The 23,184-nt window shown below is 44.5% G+C and overlaps 1 protein-coding gene across 11 annotated transcripts in view; it reads right to left on the bottom strand.

Moving 5' to 3' along the window:
* Positions 1-16,523: 16,523 nt before the first annotated feature.
* The window catches only part of dhfr (dihydrofolate reductase), a 45,566-nt gene continuing 38,905 nt past the window's right edge, over positions 16,524-23,184 (bottom strand). For 3 of the 11 annotated variants that reach the window (XM_061279728.1, XM_061279726.1, XM_061279727.1), the window contains one exon: positions 16,524-21,705. In XM_061279728.1, the coding sequence (XP_061135712.1) occupies positions 21,339-21,705 (367 nt within the window). In that variant the 3' untranslated portion in view covers positions 16,524-21,338. Of the gene's footprint in view, positions 21,706-23,184 lie in introns of those variants that run through there. The other 8 variants (XR_009714516.1, XM_061279731.1, XR_009714513.1 and 5 more) reach the window with 8 other exon arrangements.

Below are 23,184 nucleotides of genomic sequence, written 5' to 3'. Positions count from 1 at the left end.
ATAAGTCACATATTGATTCCTGTTTGATAAATAACTGTTTAACCAAGTGAGTGACATACCTTGTATCCCATATCTTTCAAGTTTTATTAACAGTATTTCATAATTTACAGTATCAAAAGCTTTCTTAAGATCCAAGAAAAGACCTACAACATATCGTTTATTTTCAAAAGCTGTTATTTCAGCTACGAAATCTAACAAAGCTAGTGTGGTGGTCCTATTTTTCCAAAATCCATACTGTTGGTCACACAGAATATTTTGTTTTGTAATAAAATCATCAAGCCTTTTATAAAATATTTTTTCTGATATTTTGGAGAATTGTGGGAGTAGAGATATTGGCCTGTAATTTGAGAATGTGTTTGTCCCCAGCTTTATATATCGGAAAAATTTTAGCAGTTTTCCTTTCACTCGGAAAAACACCATTTGTCAGAGATTGGTTGCAGATATGTGTCAGGGGTTTCACCACACATTCAATAATATTTTTAACAAGTGACATATCTATCCCATTACAGTCAGTTGACTTTTTACCTTTAAATTCTCTAACAATTTCTATTACCGTTTTTTTCCGTGTATAATGCGCGAAATCTAACTAATTTATTGTCCTAAAATCTGGGGTGCGCATTATACATGGGTACGATTTTTTTTAAATTTTATTTTTATTTTTTTATTTTTAAGAAAATCATGGTAAAACAAAACCAACAACAGGACTGACCGACAAAGACGTGGAACAAAAAGACAGGGTGACATTACCAAAGACAGGAACAAAAACCAAACAGACATCATGACAGTAACACATGCAATGATCCGACGGTGAGCGAGGGGCAGACAGGACTTAAATACAAAACACGTTACATTGATTGAGGTGACACAGGAAGGGAGGGGCGACGCGAACAGAAACTATGGCAACCTAGACACATAGCAAAACTGGGGACGAGACATGACAAATCTCCCTCGAAATAAAACTTGAAATCACCTTTCTTCTTGTTTGTTGTCAATCGCGCATCGCATTCAGCCATCCTGCCCAACACACTTAGTCAGTAAAATTCATATATGACGACACATCGTTTGATGCGATGGTGCAATCCTTGATGGTGTGTTATTGTCAAATATTGTTTGTTTTTTAATCTCCATCGCGGACCGGACATCATACCGAGGCAGTATCACTGCGCATGCGCACTATGGATCCGATGCGAATAGTCCTCTTCTCCTCTTGACTGACAATGAATATGATAGTTTAATACAATCAGCAAATAACAAAATGCGTATTACAGGTAATATTTTATTTCACAACACTTGTTCCTTTCGTCTCTGCTGTTCACTTCAAACACACCGCAATGCTCTCATATCAGACGCTTGCTCGATCACCTGCTCGTTTGCTGTCACAATGTACCCTACACAAATCCGAAACATTTGTTGCGGCTCCGAGTAACGACGAGGGGCAAGTTTTGGTTTCCAAGGGTGTTTTTATTCCTCTTCAACGTCTCTCCCATACAGAGCCGCCTTTTTCACGTCCGCACGCCTTTTTCACATGTCAGCACTGATCGCGGTGATGCCTTTACGAGCAGTCGGAGAAATCAACGCCAACAAAAAAAAATTACATCCAGCCTAGTTAAGACCATACCAAAGACTATAAAAATGGGATCCATTGCCTCCCTGAGTGTGTGACGATCATTGGGTCTTTAAAAAAAAAATTGGGTGCGTATTATACATGGGTACAGGCTTTTTTCCAGCATCAACATGCCATTTTTAGGGTGCGTATTATACATGGGGGCGCATTATACACAGAAAAAAAACGGTATTTCCTTCTCATTCGTTCCCCTTAGAACAGGGGTGGGCAAACTACGGCCCGCGGGCCACATCCGGCCCACGGGACCGTTTAATCCGGCCCGCCAACCCTGAACAAATTGTATTATTAAACTTTTTTTTTTTTTTGGTCATTTTGCCTGCAATGACTGCGTTTTCCCAGTAGATGGCGAAGCGCTCGCCTGCGCATTTACTACCGGAAGCCGTGTCAGAAAGCTCGGTGCACACTCACAAGTGCGTGTACGTACGTACTCAGTAGTACGGACTTGGCGCACTCTCGCTCTATTCGTATCAGTCCCGAATTTAGAGCGTGGGCTTTGACGACAGCATTCTTATAATTCGCGCGCTGAGCTTTCGGATGCAGTTTTGCGCTAAAGCCACCCACAAACCTTCCCCTGGAATCCTTCCATTAAAATGAGTTGCCCGAAAAAAAGAAGTGAGTGCCGAATGTTAAAAAAAGAGTGGCCAATTTGGCTCGACGTACGCGGCGTGACGTTCAGCCACATCAACATCAACCCGTCACAGATCAAGGTAAACGGACCAACACCTCGGATCTCGCCTAAGAATTGCCACAACAAAATTTACTCCAGACTTTGACGCACTAGCAAAAAAGGGAGACCAACAACACTGTTCCCACTGAAAATGAACGGGAGGCTCTCAAGTTTATTGTAAAAAAATGCATTTTGAATATGATTTGTACACATAGCAGGGATTGAAACTAGCGACCATTCTCATTTTCAAACAATGCAGGATGCTCAAGGACATTGATGCACCACTTATTTGCGACTAATCTTAACCTGTAAAGTTCTTAAGGCTTACTTTAAGGAGGTGTTTCCCGTTTCCTCACCTCTGTTACCAGGTGTTTGCGAGTTAAAACTCTGCTCTGATTTTCAGATACCCCTCACCGTGTTGCTGTTTTGATTACTTTATTTGGATGTATGCTTTCACCGATTCTTCAAGATGATATATTTGGTCAGAATGTTTGCCGTTTGATGTGATCTCATAAGATAAACCTCTTTCATTAATCTGACCTGCAGGCACTGAAGTGATGGCGATTGTTATTCATAATGACAGTGTCGTATTTTATGAGAATCACTGATAGCAGTTTTTTAGTGAATTATTATTTTTTTAATGCTGTTAATAAATGCATTTGTTTTCAAAAAAACTTGTTTGGAATATCCATGCTTTACTACCTACTAAAGGCCAAGATCTTTTATGCAATGACCTTTACAGGTCGCTTATATGACTTCACACAACGCCTACGTCCATCTGCTCCTGGTCCGGGCCTCCGGCCCAAATTTAGAACCCAGTTCGGCCCCCGAGTCAAAAAGTTTGCCCACCCCTGCGCTATGATCTTTAGTTTTGAATTTGTAGCATGTGTTTTCTCTACATGCTTCTCTACTTTCTCTAGACCTCCCCCTTCTTCTCTAGCTCTCTGTAAATTTTGGTTTTCTCTTGCCTGCCTACTGTTAGGCCCAGTCTCATCATCTTCCTACCTGCAATACAGTGCTTTCTGAGCTCTCTCTCTCTCTCTCTCCTACATCATCAGATGCCTTCTTTAATTTCTTTAAGATTTCTTTTTGTTGTTTCGTTTATGGCACCTCTAAGTCCTAATAATTCGGTTGTTTTTAATTGTCCCTCAAATTTATATTTTTTAACCCCTTTATCGAAATTTTTTAAGTCGGTCGGGATCCTGCCTTTCAATTATTTTCCAATCTTTACATTTTAGAGTATCTCAGATATTAGTTTTACTCTTCCCGTTCCCCATTTTAATCAATTTGGTCCCAACTGTAAAACCATAGGGGTTTCTAAAGTCGGGTGTTTCCAGTGGGATAACGAAAAGATCCTGCGGTGATTCTCACTTCTACCAGCGTTCTGGTGGAGAATCCTTGCCTATTGCGTCCACAGAACCACGTTATGTGTTCCCCACTGCTTTAATATGGAATACTATATCTAGTGATACGTATTCCCATTCACAGTCTCAATCATACAGTATTGCGTGACTTTCGGTTTAACTTCCTGTTTCCCGCGGACTACGCTAACCCTTTTAAACGGACTTCTCCGCCGGACACCTTTGTCCTTTTATTTAAATGGACCTTTCCGTTTAGTTACTTCTCCGTTGAGTAACTTTTATTTAAACGGACCTTTCCGTTTTGGTACCTTTAGAACGGACCTTTCCGTTCTGTCCTAGGACTTTTATAGGGCACGACGAGCCCTCGGCCGCTCATTCTTTTAAAAAACAAAACAAAACAAACTCACCCTCTGGTTCTCCTCACCTCTGCAGCTCTGTTTGCCTTCAACCTTTGGGTCCCAGCTGACGGAGCAGACAGCCAGCCCTTGAAAAGGATTCTAGGAACCCACCTAGGGAGGTCCTGCCACGCGCAGTCTTTCTGGATCTCCGCTGCCGCCCGCTGGAATCCTCAGGTGTATTGGCATCCGGCTCGAAGGACCAAATAAATGTCAGGTCTAAATACCATCAGACCACACGCTGGCAGGAAGAGGAGAAAAGAACCAGAACAGGTTTACTCGCGAGGAGAACGATAGAGAGAGGAAACTCAGTTACAATCTCCATCAATTCTGAGTTCTCCCTCCACGTGCTCCTCTATTTAATGTTTTGGTTGCCCTGGTTACAGAGGCGTTGCTACACTAAAGGGAGGGGAGATTGTGTCTGTAGCAACGCTGATTAGCAAAAGAATGTAGTGTGGTGTGATTTAGCACTTCATTGTCGGCCCGTGACCCCCGCAGAGTTTGTCCATCTGTTCTTCTCCAGTTGTTGGCCGAGTCGTCCGCGAGCGAGATCAGATAACTTCAATTGCCGCTTTCCTGTGGAACAATGCAACTAAACCTTGGCTAGACTTTATCTACTTAGTAAATTAACACGCAATAAGAATGAGTGACTTGTCCTAAACACTTGAACAAACATTGAGTAAATATGGGATAACTTGTAACCATCTATGAACCAAACCTACAGTTAACTAAAAGGAATGAAGTTTCTTTCAACCAAATAAGAACATTTCGCCTATGCAAATAAGCTCTGCTCATTGTTAGTGAAGGTTTCTTACAGGAACAAAAACACACAGATAACATAAGGACAGGAAGGATACAATCCACAGGGATCAAAAGAAATCCCTGTCACTAAAGAGAAAGAACCTAGATGAAAGGAAAGCCATAAACTCATAAATGACAAGGCTTTACTTAAATTATTCCAACAGAAGTAATATTTTATTTCACAACACTTTGCCTTGTTCCTTTCGTCTCTGCTGTTCACTTCAAACACATTCCATACGAACGCAATGCTCTTGTATCAGACGCTTGCTCGGTCACCTGCTCGTTTGCTGTCACAATGTACCCTACACAAATCCGAAACATTTGTTGCGGCTCCGAGTCACGACGAGGGGCAAGTTTTGGTTTCCAAGGGTGTTTTTATTCCTCTTCAACTTCTCTCCCATACAGAGCCGCCTTTTTCACATGTCTGCACGCCTTTTTCACATGTCCGCACTTTTCATTTTAACTTAACTGATCGCGGTGGTGCCTTTACGGGCAGTAGGAGAAATCAACGCCAACAAAAAGAAAATACATCCAGCCTAGTTAAGACCATACCAAAGACTATAAAAATGGGACCCATTGCCTCCCTGCTTGGCAGTCAGCATTAAGGGTTGAAATTGGGGGGTTAGATCACCAAATGATTCCCGAGCGCGGTGCCGCTGCTGCTCACTGCTCCCCTCTCCCCCAGGGGATGGATCAAAATCACACGAGGATGGGTCAAATGTAGAGGACAAATTTCACCACTCCCAGATGCGTGTGTGACGATTATTGGGACTTAAAAAAATAAATAAATAAAATTTGGATGCGTATTATACATGGGTACAGGCTTTTTCCCAGCATTGACATGCCATTTTTAGGGCGCATTATACATGGCAAAAAACGGTGTTTGGTACTCCAGCTGCACTGCTGCTCAGAGTAAAACAATCCAAGGGGTCATCAACACAGCACAGAAGATCATTGGCTGACCTCTCCCCACACTGGAAGACCTACACAGAACCCTCTGTCTCAAAAAAACACAGAACATTCTGAAGGACACTTCCCACCCTGGCCACTCCCTTTTTGAACTGTTGCCATCAGGCAGACGCTACAGGGCAATTAGGTCAAGGACTAGCAGATTCGCCAACAGTTTTTACCCTACAGCGGTAGTTGCATTGAATGCAGCTAAACGTAAATGATTATGTCTGTGTATGTTTTTCTGTGGGTTTTAGCTTGTATTTTATTTATTTTTTTATCTTTTTATTCTATTTATTTTTTATCTCATGCGCGGATCGGTTGGCATTTTTTAAATTTCGTTGTACATGTGACAATGATAAATAAAGATCTATTCTATTCTATTCAATTCTATTCTATTCTAAATAATTCTTTAAGTACCGTATTGGCCTGAATATAAGACGACCTTGATTATAAGACGACCCCCTCTTTTTCAAGACTCAAGTTTGTAAAAATACTTTTTGAACACCAATTTTCATACAGAAAATAATTACAGTACATCTGAAGCAAATGATAACAATATATTCGAGAGAAAAAGCATGTTATTTTCCCTCATTCAAATTGTGCAAAAATTGTGTATCACATCTTAATATCTGAACATTTAAATATGTAAATTAAACTGCAATCACATGTGTAAATGAATGGCTTCTGGTTTTTGAAATGTAAATTAACCTACGGTTTCTGTTGGGGAGCCTGAGGACTGTATATGGTTATGCTCTTTTTGCTCCCGGGTGAACACAGGAGGGAAGACGTGGTTCAGTTTTGATTGCTTTACTGAATTATTGGCAAAAAAGTAACCGGCACTGTGGCTCATACAGGCAAACAGGCAAACTGGCAAAAGGATATAGGCACATGTTTGGTCGTTAGGATGTGAGAGCAGGTGTGTGTAGTGTACATGGGTGAGTCTTTGGGTGTGTGAATGTGATTCTTGTGTGTGATTATTACATGAAGCGTGTGAAGGGTGTGTGGTGTGTGTGTGTGTGTGCGTGTGGTTCTGCAACAGACAGAAATACAGCACGTAAGTCAACGCTCAACTTCTGATGTCACACAACAGTAGTAGACGGCACACATTAACGTTACTAACTGCGTGTAACGGTTCCGCTATACTAAATAACCATATAAATGAAATACTCTCAACAACACACCAAACATAAGTCATCGAGACAACAAAATACATTTGCTGGTGACCGTGAGTCACCGTGCCGCTGCGTAACGGCTACTCATATGATGCAAGGCAAACTTATAGGAGCGTGCCGGACCTGTCCATCAAATGGCGCGCACACCAAGCAAACCGCGATCGGACAAACGGCACAAGATTCAAGAGTTTGCCATGTTTGAGCGTGCCAAACAAGGAATTTGACTTCGGTAAATCACAGTTCAACATTTAGGTGACTAACAACACTCAGGACATGTGAAAAATGGCAAATATTCTCAAACATCCCCTGATCTTAAACTCCCAAAAGGGCAAGGAAAAACCCAAAACTCACAACAGTGGATAGTGGTACAAATGAAATGTATGTACTCATCTTGTGTCAAAGATGCACACGATCACAGCAACATACGCAGTCGATACCAGCAACCTTTGACTTACCGCTGCGCACAAGCTCCAACAATCGTGATAAGCTGAGGTAACTCACGCAAGACTTAAGGCAGGGTGATGTAATGTTCCAACATTTTAACATCAACATAGGAACCTTTCTAACAGCTATTTTATTTTATTTTTCTTCTTTGTGACAGGGGTTCGCTTTGGCCTGGGGAGTTAAGTTCAGCATTCGCTTTAAAGATATCTGGCGCGTCTAGCGTTGTGAATGGGTATAATATCTAGACCTCGAATGTAAGACAACCCCCACTTTTCAGTCTTATTTCAATGACAAAAACATCATCTTATATTTGCGCCAATACGGTACTCACTCATTAACGAGTACTGCTTTCGTGTGAAGTGATCTAATATTCATAAAACCGAGTTTGAGTCTAATTGGTAGATCAGAGTTCGTATTCAAGGATTTTTAAACGAAATAAGAGTAAGATTGTGTTGTCTTGGCCCGGCATTATAGTCAAACCTTGGTTTTCGACCACAATCCGTTCCAGAAGGCGGTTCGAGAAGTGAATCGTTCGAATTCCGAATCTATTTTTCCCATTACAAATAATGGAAAAAATGTAATCCGTTTCAAGACTAAAAAAACATCAAGCATTTTTTCATTAAGTATTTTTGTCTGATTGCGCAACTGCAGTGCACCGCCGACCGGGCAACCGTAGCGCGCCGCCGACCGCGCAATCGTACCGCGCTGGTTGCATTATTGTGACAGAGCCGTCGCTGAAATTTAGAAAATATTTTTAAAATCCTGATGTACTTTCCAAAATCTCAGTGGACCTCAGTGCGCAGGGAGCTTAATTTGGTCCGATCGCGCAACTGCACCGCGCCGGGCGCTCACTGTCTCATTGCTTCAAGAGCATCTTTGTATTTTAGGATGGCTTTACTGCTCCCACTTGCTTTCTTTGGAGGCATGATTAGGGGTCAATACATTCCTCAATGTAACGAAAATACAATAACAACGAACGGAGTCAGTCGGCATCCGGGTCGCGTGGTCGAGTTTTTTCGGGTCCTCTCGGTTCATCTCATGAGGTTCGACCTACGAGTTTTTGTTCGACAACCGAAGCAAAAAAAAAAAAACGCAATTTTTTTCGTCGATTTCCGATTTGTTCGAGAACCTGGACGTTCGAAAACCGAGGTTTGACTTTATCTCTAAAATGTTTATTAGCGCGGCGGGAAGATACGACCATAGGAATTTGATAGTTAATACTCGAGCAAATTTTTTTCATTTTCCTGTTGAAAAAATGGATAAACTGGGCTAAATAGTGACAAATGGACCTGTTTCGCTTTTATGTCCTTTTAATGATGGAAAACCTTTGTTACTTATGCCCCAGCTCTCTGCAGGTCATTGGCCAGTTTAGTTCTGGGTTTTTTGCTCACTGTTCTAATGATAATTTCATTGCACAGGGTTATCTTGCATGGACCCCAAGCCCTTTTATGTAATACATATATTTCACTATATTTTGCAAATTCAAGCTCTGAAAATCCTAAAATGTGATTTTTTTCCATTCTGTCTCTCACAGTTAGTGTACTCTGTGGTGCAAATTGCAGAACTCTCTCCTCATTTTAAGTGGGAGAACTTGGACATCTTGTCTCTTGCAGTTGATATGTAGCTATGATGAAAATTACAGACCTTTGTCAGAATTTTAAGTGGTAAACATTACACAATCGGTGGCTGAATTAATACTATTTTACCCCACTGTACACGTTACTAAATGAGTAGGAAGAAGTATTGACACCTTTAATGTTCCCCACACGCTGAGCACGGGGGCCCCACAAGGCTGCGTGCTCAGTCCGCTGCTCTTCACCCTACTGACGCATGACTGCACTGCGACCTACAGCACCAACCGCATGGTGAAATTTGCTGAATACACGACTCTGGTGGGTCTCATCACCAAGGGCGATGAGACTCTATACAGGTTGGAGGTTGACCTTCTGACCACGTGGTGCAAGGACAACAACCTCCTGCTGAACGTCAACAAGACCAAGGAGATTGTTGTTGACTTCCGAAAGGGTCACACCCAACACCTGCTGCTGACCATCGACGGTGCTGTGGTGGAGAGAGTGAGCAGCAGTTCCTGGGGGTGGACATCAGTGAGGATGTCTCCTGGTCCACCAACACCGCATCACTGGCGAAGAAGGCCCAGCGCCACCTGTACTTCCTGCGGAAACTCAGGCGAGCGTGCGCCCTTCCGGTTGTCATGACTACATTTTACCGTGGCACCATTGAGAGCGTCCTCTCCAGTTGTATTGCTGTTTGGGGTGGTAGCTGCACTGACTACAACATGAAGGCCCTCCAGCGCGTAGTGAACACGGCTGGTAAGATTATTGGTGCTTCACTCTCCTCCTTGAAAGACATTTACACCTCCCATCTCACCCGCAAGGCGACCACGATTGAAACACGACGGGACGATGGCCTGCTGCAGGGAAGTGTTAAAGATGTCTGTGAAGACACCCGTCAGCTCCCCAGCGTGGTCCTTCAGCGCTCGACCCGGGATGTTGTCAAGGCCCGCCGCCTTACGGATGTTGATGCAGGCAAGCGCCCTCGTCACGCTGTCGGCAGAGAGGCACAGGGGCAGCTCGTGTGAAGGGGGAGTGGCCTTCAGCGGGCAAGTGCTGTTCTGAGCGTCGAAACGAGCAAAGAAGCAGTTAAGGTCATTGAGCAGACTGACGTCGCCTTCACAGCTCTGCGGCGCGGGCTTGTAGTTCGTGATGGTCTGAATGCCCTGCCAAAGGCTCCGTGCTTCCCTGCTGTCCTTGAAGTGGGTGGAAATTTTGCAAAAGAACGCCCTCTTCGCTTCCTTGATGCCCCGGGACAGGTCGGCCCTCGCAGTCCTCAAGCCAGCCTCATCCCCCGCTCTAAAGGCTTTGTCCCGGGCCCTCAGCAGCCTGAAGACAGCCCGTCAGCCATGGCTCCTGGTTAGCCCGAGTGACGATGGATTTCGAGAGTCACATCATCAATGCACTTCGTGATGTAGGAGGAAACAGAGTCAGTATACTCCTCAATGTCTGTCCGATCGTCGCAAGTGGCAGCCCTCCTAAACATGTCCCAGTCAGTAGAGCCAAAGCAGTCACGAAGCGCATCAGTGGCACCCTCAGGCCACACCCGTACCCGCTTGCGAACCGGTCTGGATGCTCTAACCATTTGTCTGTATGCGGGCAAAAGCATAACAGTGATATGGTCAGAAAGTCCAAGATGGGGGAGGGGGGCGGCTTCGAAAGCTCCTTTATGCGAAGAGTAGACCAGGTCCAGGAAGCTGTCGTCACGTGTGGGAAAATTAACATGCTGGTGAAGCCTCGGAAAAACAGACTTCAGGTTAGCATGATTAAAATCCCCAGCGAAGATGGTGAAACCGTCAGGGTGCGCTGTCTGTTGTTCACTGACAGCCTGGAGCAGTTCAATAAGAGCCGCGATCCTGTCGCCTTCGATGTTGGAAGGCGGGATGTAAACCGCAATTAGCAGAATCGCGGTAAATTCCCTTGGCAGGTAAAAAGGACGGCACTTAATGATCACAAACTCCGGCAGTGGCGAGCAGTGCTTGCATACCACTACAGAGTCCCGGCACCATTCGTCACGGATGTAGACGCATATTCCACCTCCACGAGATTTTCCCCCTTGTACAATGGCCCGGTCCGCCCGATAGCACGCTAGCCGCTCCAGATGTACAGCAGAGTCTGGAATGTTGACGGTCAACCAAGTCTCAGTGAACACGAGTACACAGCAGTCACGCACTGTCCGGTTTGTAGATCGCAGCAGGCGAATGTAATCCATTTTGTTGTCCAGCGATCGAACATTCGCCAGAAGAATGGAAGGCACGGCCGGGCGAGCTGGGTTGGCCGCCAGCCTGGCCCGGACGCCCCCGCGCTTGCCCCTCTTCAGCCTCCTCGCACACCGCTTCCGACGCTTCCCAACTGGGGGATGAATAGCAGACGAGTCTGGCGACGCTGCAGGACGTAGCAGACCGAGCTCCTTTAATGTCCCCGCATCAAAGTCCAGAACTCAACAAAACTCGCTTTCGCCAATGTCGAGCAGAACCTGCCTGCCGTACTTGTAGCACGACTCAGTACGACGAGACGAACATGTATGTGAAGTGATCAACTATACTAAGAATAACAATAACATGTGAAGTGGTCAACTATACTTTTAAGTAAGAAATGTGTTAATGATCAAGTAAAAATTTGTGAAAAAAACATATATAAGTCGCCCCCCCACCCAAACTAGGAAAAAAACTGCGACTTATAGTCCGGAAAGTACGGTATTTCAGAAAAAATATCATCTTTGGGAACAACCGGATGTTATTCTGCCGGTCAGTATCACTGCGCATGCGCTAGCAAACTCGATAGCGAAGAAATGTTTCGGATTTGTGTAGGGTACATTGTGACAGCAAACGAGCAGGTGATCGAGCAAGCGTCTGATACGAGAGCATTTGTGTTCGTATGGAGCGTGTTTGAAGTAAACAGCAGAGAAGAAAGGAACAAGGCAAAGTGTTGTGAAATAAAATATTACCTGTAATACCCATTGTTATTTGCTGATTGAAACTGCTAATTAAACTGTGAATTGAAACTACCGTATTTTCCGGACTATAAGGCCCACCTAAAAACCTAAAATCTTCTCAAAAGCTGACAGTGCGCCTTATAGTCCGGTGCGCCTTATATATGGACCAAATTCCTAAATTTAAACTGCCCCGAAGCATTGTGTCATGAAATCAAGCATAAGTGGCCTGCTGAAGACTATGAATCATGAATCAAAAAGACTATGGATCATTATTTTATGATTATAAAGTAATTTGTTGCATCTGAAGTTGAAATAAGAAAGATAAAATGGAGAATGATTTGATTTGGATTCAAAATCTGACATGATGCATTAATGGTGCGCCTTATATAAGGATTAAGTTTTAAAATGGGCCATTCATTGAAGGTGCGCCTTATAGTCCGGTGCGCCTTATAGTCCGGAAAATACAGTAATAGGTAGAGAACTGAACTCTAGCTCTTTATATAGCTGACGTGTCTTGCGCATCCGTTCTGCACATACTGTCATGGCGGCCTCCGTATGATATCCAGTCTGCGATGGAGATTAAAAAACAAACAATATTTGACAATAACACACCATCAAGGATTGCATCATCGCATCAAACGATGTGTCGTCAGTTATGAATTTTACTGACTAAGTGTGTTGGGCAGGATGGCTGAATGCGATGCGCGATTGACAACAAACAAGAAGAAAGGTGTGATTTCAAGTTTTATTTCGAGGGAGATTTTCTTAAAAAATTGTTGTACCCATGCATAATGCGGACCCCAGATTTTAGGACACTAAATTAGTTACATTTTGCGCATTATGCATTGTTGGAATAATTTAAGTAAAGCCTTGTCATTTACGAGTTTATGGCTTTCCTTTTATCTAGGTTCTTTCTCTTTAGTGACAGGGATGTCTTTTGATCCCTGTCAGCCATATGTATCCTTCCTGTCCTTATGTTATCTGTGTGTTTTTGTTCCTGTAAGAGGCCTTCACTAACAATGAGCAGAGCATATTTGCATAGGCGAATTGTTCTTATTTGGTTGAAAGAAACTTCATTCCTTTTAGTTAACTGTAGGTTTGGTTCATAGATTGTTGTTGATCAGAACTGTTTGTCTTTATTAAGTGTTAAACAGGTTGAAGTGGTTGCGTACAAGTTATCCCATATTTACTCAATGTTTGTTCAAGTGTTTAGGACAAGTCACTCATTGTTATTGCGTGTTAATTTACTAAGTAGATAAAGTCTAGCAAAGGTCTAGTTGCATTGTTCCACAGGAAAGCGGCAATTGAAGTTATCTGATCTCACTCGCGGACGACTCGGCCAACAACTGGAGAAGAACAGATGGACAAACTCTGCGGGGGTCACGGGCCGACAATGAAGTGCTAATTCACACCACACTACATTCTTTTGCTAATCAGCGTTGCTACAGACACAATCTCCCCTCCCTTTAGTGTAGCAACGCCTCTGTAACCAGGGCAACCAAAACATTAAATAGAGGAGCATGTGGAGGGAGAACTCAGAATTGATGGAGATTGTAACTGAGTTTCCGCTCTCTATCGTTCTCCTCGCGAGTAAACCTGTTCTGGTTCTTTTCTCCTCTTCCTTCCAGCGTGTGGTTAAATGACTGATGGTATTTAGACCTGACATGCATGGAAAATAACGGTATATTATGCATGTATATATTATGCAATGTACAAAAAACTATTGCATTTATGAAAATGAAATCAACGAACTGCTGCAGAGAACACAGAATTTTATTTCTGCATGTAACAAAAAGCATTTTATACTTGGTTGATGCTTAATTTCAAATACAATACCCGGTGTCTATTTGAGTCCTCGTATTTAAGAAATAAAAATCCAAACTTACCCAACCCACTGAACAAAAAATGCAAACAGCCTGCAGTCCTCTTATTTATGAGATAAAAATCCAAATTTATCCAAATATTATCCACCAGCACTGAACGAACAATGCAAACCAAAAAAATGCGCAGTCTGCTTCTGTCCCATCGCGTGTACTGTAGTGTGCAGCCAGTTGTCCTCCTGAATAAAAAAAAAGGACTACTTCCCTTAATATATAGTTATCACGCTGGTAGTGTGCTGGAAAAACGCCGGCTGCCAGACGTGAGGGACGCCAGGAATTCGATTGTCGCACATCGGCGGATGTGACGCATATTTCGGCGGTAGAAATATTGAAAACGTTTAATTTTAATGTTACAAGTTTACCATAATCTTCAAATTCAGAATTATATTTTAAAATTAACAAACACAAATAAAATTACATTTTTATAAAATACTCATTGTTAGGGTTTGCAGAATATCTTCATCGTATGATTATGTTGGAATGTAACCTGTAATAATTTAATTAGTTTGTCCTGTCTAGACAAAATTAGTTTACCACTGATTGACTAAACGCAGAGGAAGCAATCAAAGTTGCTTTGTTTACAGAAAGTCGTAAAAGGCCCCCTGCTATGCTTTGATCAGCAGCCCAACCTGTGTATTCCCAAACCCCCACTTTCAACCCCACTCTGTTTCTCTCAATAAATAAGCACCTGACGAGGCCTGAGTCAGACTTCATTCGACCATCGCTGTAAGCACAGCGACGAGTGAACTCTCCGCCTGCAGGTGCCTAAAACGACTAACTTGACTCCAGTGTGGTTCTTGCAAAATAAGTTAGAGTGAGCAACACCCTAACATTTTGGTGCCGAAACCCGGGACCCTCATACCCGCCATCTGGCTGACGGAGGAGGACGTGCTGCATTGTCGACAAGCCAGCGCCCTTTAGGGGGATCTGGAAAAGAAAGTCCTGGGAAGAGAATTTCTTCGCTGGGCCAGCATCTTAGGTCTGCCTTCGTCTGCCAGTGGTGGATTGACGGGTCCAAATTAAGATGGGAAATAAGAACGGTAGATCTTTAGCTCTTGAAGAAGATGAGAAGTTCATGGCGAGTAAATGTCTTAATTGTATGCAATACATGCCGAAGTGGAAGAAAAAGTATGGAGTAGAAGGGAAGTTGAAAGTTGAAGTGTGGAAGATAGTGGCCGATGTTTTGGAGGAGAGTGTGAATAGGAAGTCAAAGGGACTGAAAAAGAAAAGTAAAGAGTAAGAATTGATTTGTGCTAGAATGTGGTTGAATGCTTCACAAGAGAGAAGAGAACAAATCCAAAAGACAGGAGATGGAAAGATAAAAAGTGATGAGACCACCATTCAATTAAGACTTGGAAAAGAATTCTGGGTGCACAGTGGCATCCCATTCAATGATGCAGCTGAGAGTGCTTATCAGCAACATCTTAGAAATGCGCTCCTCACTGTTTCACCCCCCGACTTAGGCAACTGGGTGAGGAAACACTTGGTGGAAGCAGACCCTGCTTGTGTTGTGACGATCGAGAAAGGCAAATGTTCTGATGTATTTCATCTAGATGATGATAATGATCTAAATGAAGATGCAAAGATCTTCTTCCGAAGCTCCCAAAGGGGCAGAGGAAGAGGTAGAGGCCAGCAAGGTCGCAGGCCACCATATAATTCGAAACCCCCATCGGGTTCTGACAACTGTTGGAACTGTGGGAGACGAGGACACTTGGCAAGAGCGTGTCGTTTTGCAAGACAAAACCAATCAAGGGGTGGGGGAAGGGGCAGAGGAAAAGTCACATTTACAGCATGACAAGCTTCCTCCACTTTGACCCCTCATGCTCATGCAGAGAAAGAAGTAACAGATGTCCATATGACAGCAGAACATGTCATTGTCAGATTATTAGAACGTATTTTAGATTATTAGAGCTCTTGTCCATACGAGAAGTATGGCAATGCTGTTGTATGCCCAATGACAAATGACCAGAGATCAAATTGTGTGTGTACACTGAAGTTAAAATTTGCAAATCAAATTGTGTGTGTACACTGAAGTTAAAATTTGCAAATCGAGTGGTAAATAAATGCAACTTGCTTCGAGAAGATAAATGAAAAATTAGAATGTGCTGTCCTCGCGTGCGTGGGAGGGACTAGCTCATGATCGACCACAGGAAATGGCCAGCCTGTGACGAATCATTGGTGCTGGGATCTACCTTACGGGCGCGAGAGCTGTGCATGTGTGTTAAAATGATGAAAATTGGCTAAACTTTTAGTATAAAGAAATTTGCTAGACTGTGGTCTATCCAATTTGCACCGCAGAACAGAAACAATTGAAGGATAAGAATGAGAGGAAAAGTGAGAAATCTGTTTGCGAGCAGAAATTGATCCACACTAGTGCGTGTTAAGTAAGAAATGACAGAACATGCTTTCAGGACTTGGAAGAATCAAAATTGTGAATTTAAGACATTGACATTTAGTAGAAATAGTTGACTGGTTGTGTTATAAGATTATACAAACTTCTACATGCGAGCTGAACCTGAGAGATTGAGTTCTTCAAATTTAAAAACAAAGAAAGAAATCCTGATTAATTTGCCAGCAGTTTTTTTTGTGTTGAGTTTGTTTTTGGATCGGTGTATTGTTCTATCAGGAACCTTGAGTTGAAAATGGTATGTGAATGTTGTGTGGAGTGCTTGGATGAATTGGGACCAATGTGACGGAAAGACTCCTTTTTGGAGACTGTGTGTGAGATGCAAATGAGCATTGATGACTGAATGCCTGACTGAAAGGAAAATACAGCTTGAGTGGTTGAAGTTGTTGGAGGCTACCATGGAAAATTAGTCGAGCGACTTTGAAGGAAGAGTGATTTTGAGTAGATAGGTAGATCTTTATTTGTCATTGTAACACGTGCAACGAAATCTAAGTTAAATGCTAAAAAAAAAAAAACTGGAGAACCAGTAACACATGCAGAAGATGTGTGAAGTGGGATATTGAGAAGCGTTTTGGAAAGGAAGTCAAATTAAATGATGGACTCATATGTAGTAAAGAACACATTCTCCCAAAAAGGTTTGTCAAGGTGTGAGGCATGGGCGATGCCAAGCCTCAGAAGGGGGGAGTGAGTAGGACAGATAGTGAAAGATAGTAAAAATACAACACTTTACGACATATGGATTCTCTAACACATTTGGCGTCATGCTATTACGTTAAAATTTTCTCGAGCTTTTCTAACTTGTGCTGTAAACAATTGGAAGATGATTGAAAAATGACTAAAGAAGCTATGAGGAAGTGCTGTACGTGTTTGGAAGGGCACGCGCTTAGGCTAATCAACATTTGTTTGACTGATCAAAGGAACCATTTGCTACAGGACTTAACATCCATTCCCCCAGCCCAGATCCGACAAAGACCAGAGAATCTCCTCTAAAACAGGAGGCAATAAATGGGATAACCCCTGTCATAAATGGTCTTTGGTTAGGGGGAATCATTAGGAAGTGCTCAAACTCTTCTCGCAAACACCCCTATCTACCCAGTTCAAAAGGGCAATAGAATTGACTACAAGAGTTGCAAAGAACAGGCGAAGAACAGTCCTTGACCCGGCATTTGCGTTTGGCGGTCGTCGATGTGGTTCCAGGACCTGCGTCGCGTCTTGAGGTTTGTCATTTGTAAAATTTGGCCGTTGTAATCCTCCCAAATGGAAATAAATGATTTGGGCTTTTGTTGTAATTGGTTTGTGGAAGGATTGCAGGAGCTTGCGACTCCGGTGTCTCACCTGTGCCTTCCTGCCTTCCATTGTCTCCACTGAGGCTGGACTGTAGCAGGGGGAGTGTGGTATTGTGGTGTGAAAAGGCTGTGGGAGACGGCTCCTGTGGTGTTGCACATGGACCGTTCTGTTCCATTGTCTCCACGGATGTTGGAAGGTGGGACAGAGGTTGAGATGTGATGGTGAATGAATGGGTGCCTTTGTGTCTGTTAGTTTGTACGTGTGTGCGCGCATATGAATGGCCTAGGTAGGTTGATGTGGAGGCGACGTGATCACAATTGAAGATAAGATCCCTCTCGCCTGTAAGTGTAGTACAAATCGAGATGAATAGGATTTGATGATTACTCAGGGGCACCATTGACGTCAAATGGTTCAATGGAGAAGGCCCGTTTCCTGTGGCTGGACAAGACAGGACCATCTAGTCCAGCTGGGATGGGTATGATAATGTGTCCGAGACACCTTGCTGGTCCTTTTCGCTCCCCAACGACGCTACTGACACATTACGTGAATGTGTCAAAACGGTGGGGTAGTAGAATGATTTCATCTACTGTAAGATTCAATGTTTTGTCAAATGTAATTGTTTTTGGAGTCTTAACAGGACACGTAAGAATTCAACACACAGTGATGGGAGGAGCGGAAGAAACATCTCGAATGAGCCCATCTCACATGCCGTCCGGCTGGCCGGCAAAGGAGGATCGTGGTATCATCTGTCCCAGTGCGCCCCAGTGAAGGGTTCCTGCAAGGAACCAGATCAGCCATCGACAGTCCCCGCCCCAGTTCATACAGAGGCAGAATAATCCTCTTCCCCCTTGGTGGCCAGGTAGTCCACCCTGAGCCACTGAAGACAACTACCACGCAGCAGACATTCCCAAATTCTCCCCGGACGGAGCAGATCTGCGAAGGGGGTGAGAATCGTGCTCACCCTCCACCAGTGGGCGTGCCAAGCCCCCAACGGCTGAACAATCACGAGCAGTTTTTTATCTTGATTGATAACAGTCTGGTCGCCTAAGGCAGAGGGACCGTGTAACTCTTTTCCTGCACATAATCTGGCCGCAGGTTTTTTGAGTTGCACATACTTTGGACTGGAGTATTGAGGAAAAACCTCATCTTCACTGGAAGTTATTGCTTTCATTGTATTTTCTTACTTATGTTTGATTGATCGAGGTTGACATAATCATATGATAAAACAGGAGGGATATGTTAGGGTTTGCAGAATATCTTCATCGTATGATTATGTTGGAATGTAACCTGTAATAATTTAATTAGTTTGTCCTGTCTAGACAAAATTAGTTTACCACTGATTGACTAAACGCAGAGGAAGCAATCAAAGTTGCTTTGTTTACAGAAAGTCGTAAAAGGCCCCCTGCTATGCTTTGATCAGCAGCCCAACCTGTGTATTCCCAAACCCCCACTTTCAACCCCACTCTGTTTCTCTCAATAAATAAGCACCTGACGAGGCCTGAGTCAGACTTCATTCGACCATCGCTGTAAGCACAGCGACGAGTGAACTCTCCGCCTGCAGGTGCCTAAAACGACTAACTTGACTCCAGTGTGGTTATTGCAAAAAAAGTTAGAGTGAGCAACACCCTAACATTCATTACCGTAATTTTCTGACTATAAGTCGCCCCGGAGTATAAATCGCACCAGCCATAAAATGCCCAAAAAAGTGAAAAAAAACATACAAGTCGCTCCGGAGTATAAGTCTCATTTTGGGGGGCAATTTATTTGACAAAATCCAACACCAAGAACAGTCATGAACAAGCAACAACAGGCTAAACGATAGGTATGCTAACGTGACATAAACACAAATTAAGAGCTGAGAACGGCCCTGACGTAAAATTCAGAGTTATTCAAAAAACTATTACATAAATAACACGTTTATAAAACCATCTGCGGCACTCCAATTCATTAAATCCATCAATCGTCCTTTGTCAACAATGCGTTCGGCCGCTGACGGCTCTTGCACTTCAAAATATTCCACAGGCCCATATAACGATATATAAATTATATATCAAACAACTATTATATAAGCAATAATGTTATCAAACCATCTGTGCACTCTAAATCATTAAATCCATCGATCAAATTCCTCGTCCTTTGTCAACATTGCCGCGCGTGCGCCCTGACGTCAGCCTCGTCGTTATTCCACAGATCTACTATACAACTATATTGTAGCGTTAACAAAGTTCAAGGAAAGACGTGGGTTTGGTAAACGGCTGTTTATTTAACAAAACAAACTTACAGGCGTGTGGCGGCGTGGACTTTCAGCCACGGAAGTGGAAGAGAGCTCCATAGAATAGGACCGGGCGTGCGTAAAAGCCATGACCGAGCCCCATCCACCGTCCTCGGACAGCCACCCGGCTGAGCACCGGCCCTCGATTTCCATCCACGGTGGTGAAAGACAGCTCGGTAGAGTAGGAGCGGGCGTGCGTAAAAGCATTGTCCGAGCCTGATCCACCGTCCCTGGACTGCAACCCGGCCGAGCGCCGGCCCCCGACTTCAATCCACGGAAGTGAAAGAGAGTTCCGTCGAGTCAATCTTTGTCCTTTATGTAAACAACCGCCGCGCTGCTGACGCGCCGTCGCGCAGCTGACGTCAGCTGATGTCAGATGGTCAGATGGTTTTGGCTGCACCAGTGGACCAGCCGCTCCACCTTCTGTCTGTACGCCGTCTCATCACCATCCTGGATCAGTCTGATGTGAGTGGTGTCGTCTGCATACTTCAGGAGCTTCACAGGAGAGTCACCTGAGAAGAAATAATTGGTGTAGAGAGAGAAGAGCAGTGGGGATAGGACGCACCCCTGAGGGGCTCCAGTATTGATGGTCCGGGTGTCAGATGTGATGCCCTCAAAGCCTCACACGCTCTCTCCTGTTGGTCAGGAAGCTGGTGATCCACTGACAGGTGGAGGCAGGCACCGCAAGCTGGATGAGCTTCTGTTGGAGGATGTCAGGAGCGATTGTGTTGAACGTCGAGCTGAAGTCCACGAACAGGATCCTTGCGTACGTTCCTGGGGTGTCCAGGTGGTGCAGGATGTAGTGCCGTCCCAGGCCCGTGACCTCCTTCAGGTGGTTCAGCACTAACCTCTCGAAACATTTCATGACCACATATGTCAGTGCGACGGGTCTATAGTCATTCAAACCTGTGATGGCGGGCTTCTTGGCCACTAGAACGATGGTGGAGCTCTTGAAGCACGAGGGCACCTCACACAGCTCCAGAGAACGGTTGAAGATCCATGCAAAGGTGGGCGCCAGCTGCTCAGCGCAGACTTTCAAGCTGGAAGGTGACACGGCGTCTGGGCCCGGTGCCTTCCTGGTCTTTTGTCTCCGGAACATCTGGCGCACTTCCTCCTCGCGGATATGGAGTGCGGGCGCGGCCTCTGCAAGAGAGAGAGTATGTGACAACGATGATAGAGGTGTGGACAGAGCAGTTGTGGGGAGAGGTGAGTATGTAGATTGTGCTGCAGGAAGTCCCGTTGTGTGGAAGGACCGATCAAACCTGCGGTAGAACTTGTTTAGCTGGTTAGCAAGCCTTGGGCTCTCCACAGGACGGGGGGTTCGTTTCTTGTAGCCCGTGATGCTCTGCAGACCTTTCCACACTGTTGAGGGATCAGGATTGGCAGAGAGGTGTCTCTTCAGGTTCTCCCCGTAACACCTCCTGGCTTTCCTGACCTCTCGGTTCAGTGTGTTTCTGGTCTGCCTGAACAGGTCGCGGTCGCCACTCCTGTAGGCCTCCTCCTTGACTTTGCGCAGCCTCCTGAGGTTCGGTGTAAACCAAGGTTTGTCGTTGTTGTACGTGGAGAAGGTCTTAGTCTGCACACAGATCCTCACAAAAACTGATGTATGATGCGACAGTGTCAGTGAGTTCATGCAAGTCTGAAGTTGCAGCTTCGAAAACTCCCCAATCGGTGCAGTCAAAGCAGGCTTGGAGGTCCTGCCTTGACTCCACTGTCCACTTCCTCACAGTCCTCACCACAGGCTTAGAAGTTTTTAGTTTCTGCCTGTAGGCCGGGATCAGATGAACTAGACAGTGGTCCGAGAGTCCTAAAGCTGCACGAGCCGCAGAGTGGTATGCATCCTTGATCACGGTGTAGCAGTGGTCCAGAGTCTGTGCCCCTCTGGTGGGACACGTTACGTGCTGTCTGTATCCGGGGAGTTCGTGTGCGAGATTCGCCCTGTTGAGATTACCCAGAACAATTAGTGAATTTGGTAGAAGTTTCTCCATGTCTGTTACCTGGTGAACGAGCATCTGCGGGGCTTCACTCGCACATGCGTGTGGTGAAATGTAAACAGCCGCCATGACGACCGAGGAAAACTCCCGTGGTGAATAGAATGGCCGGCAGTTTATGAAAAGTGTTTCTAGGAGAGGGCTGCAAAACTCTTTCAACACCGTGACATCAGTACACCAACGTTCATAAATGTAGAAACAGAGACCACCTCCCTTTGATTTTTTGGAGAGATCCGCGCTGCGATCTGCCCGCGTTAGCCGAAACCCCGCTAGCTCCACGGCGTGGTGGGGGGTTCATTCGCTGAGCCACGTTTCCACAAAGCACAGCGCGGCGGATCTGCTGAAGTCTGTGTTCCTTGAAGTGAGGAGCAGCAGTTTGTCCATCTTGTTCGCCAGGGAGCGGACATTCGCCAGATGAATTGACGGTAGGGCAGAACGGAACCCTCTCTGCCTCAGCCTTACGAGTGCTCCGGCTTGCTTTCTGCGCCGCCGTCGTCGCGCTAGCTTGTACAGCACCGCCGCTCCGGCTAGAATCTCCGACAAACAGTCTGAATCGGAGAGAACAGGAGCGAAAATACCAGAAGAAGACTGTCCGATGTTTAACAGCGCTTCTCTGGTAAAAGTAATCCGGGATGGACAGCAGAGGACACAGAAAACACACAAAATAAGACAAAGAAACAGAGAGCGACTCACCGTGGCTGCCATCCGCGGCACCCTCATATGACGTCTTTTTATAAAACGATAAATAAACTAACTATAATATAAACTACCGTTTTTTTCCGTGTATAGTGCGCCCCCATGTATAGTACGCACCCTAAGAATGGCATGCTGATGCTGGAAAAAAGCTTGTACCCATGTATAATACGCACCCAATTTTTATTAATTTTTTTAAATTTCTTTTTTGATTTTTATTTTTTTTTTTTAAGTCCCAATGATCGTCACACACGCAGGGAGGCAATGGGTCCCATTTTTATAGTCTTTGGTATGGTCTTAACTAGGCTGGATGTAATTTTTTTTGTTGGCGTTGATTTCTCCGACTGCCCGTAAACGCACCACCGCGCTCCGTGCGCGCACGGGAAAGAGGCGGCTCTGTATGGGAGAGACGTTGAAGAGGAATAAAAACACCCTTGGAAACCAAAACTTGCCCCTCGTCGTGACTCGGAGCCGCAACAAATGTTTCGGATTTGCGTAGGGTACATTGTGACAGACAGCAAACTAGCAGGTGATCGAGCGAGCGTCTGATACAAGAGCAGTGCGGTCGTATGGAGCGTGTTTGAAATGAACAGCAGAGACGAAAGAAACAAGGCAAAGTGTTGTGAAATAAAATATTACCTGTAATACGCATTTTGTTATTTGCTGATTGAAACTGCTACTTAAACTGTGAATTGAAACTAATAGGAAGAAAACATATCTCGCTCTTAATATA

Source organism: Syngnathus typhle, linkage group LG5 (assembly GCF_033458585.1).
Source record: "Syngnathus typhle isolate RoL2023-S1 ecotype Sweden linkage group LG5, RoL_Styp_1.0, whole genome shotgun sequence".
In the NCBI taxonomy this organism is placed as follows: Eukaryota; Metazoa; Chordata; class Actinopteri; order Syngnathiformes; family Syngnathidae; genus Syngnathus; species Syngnathus typhle.
This window is presented reverse-complemented; position numbering and strand designations above follow the sequence as displayed.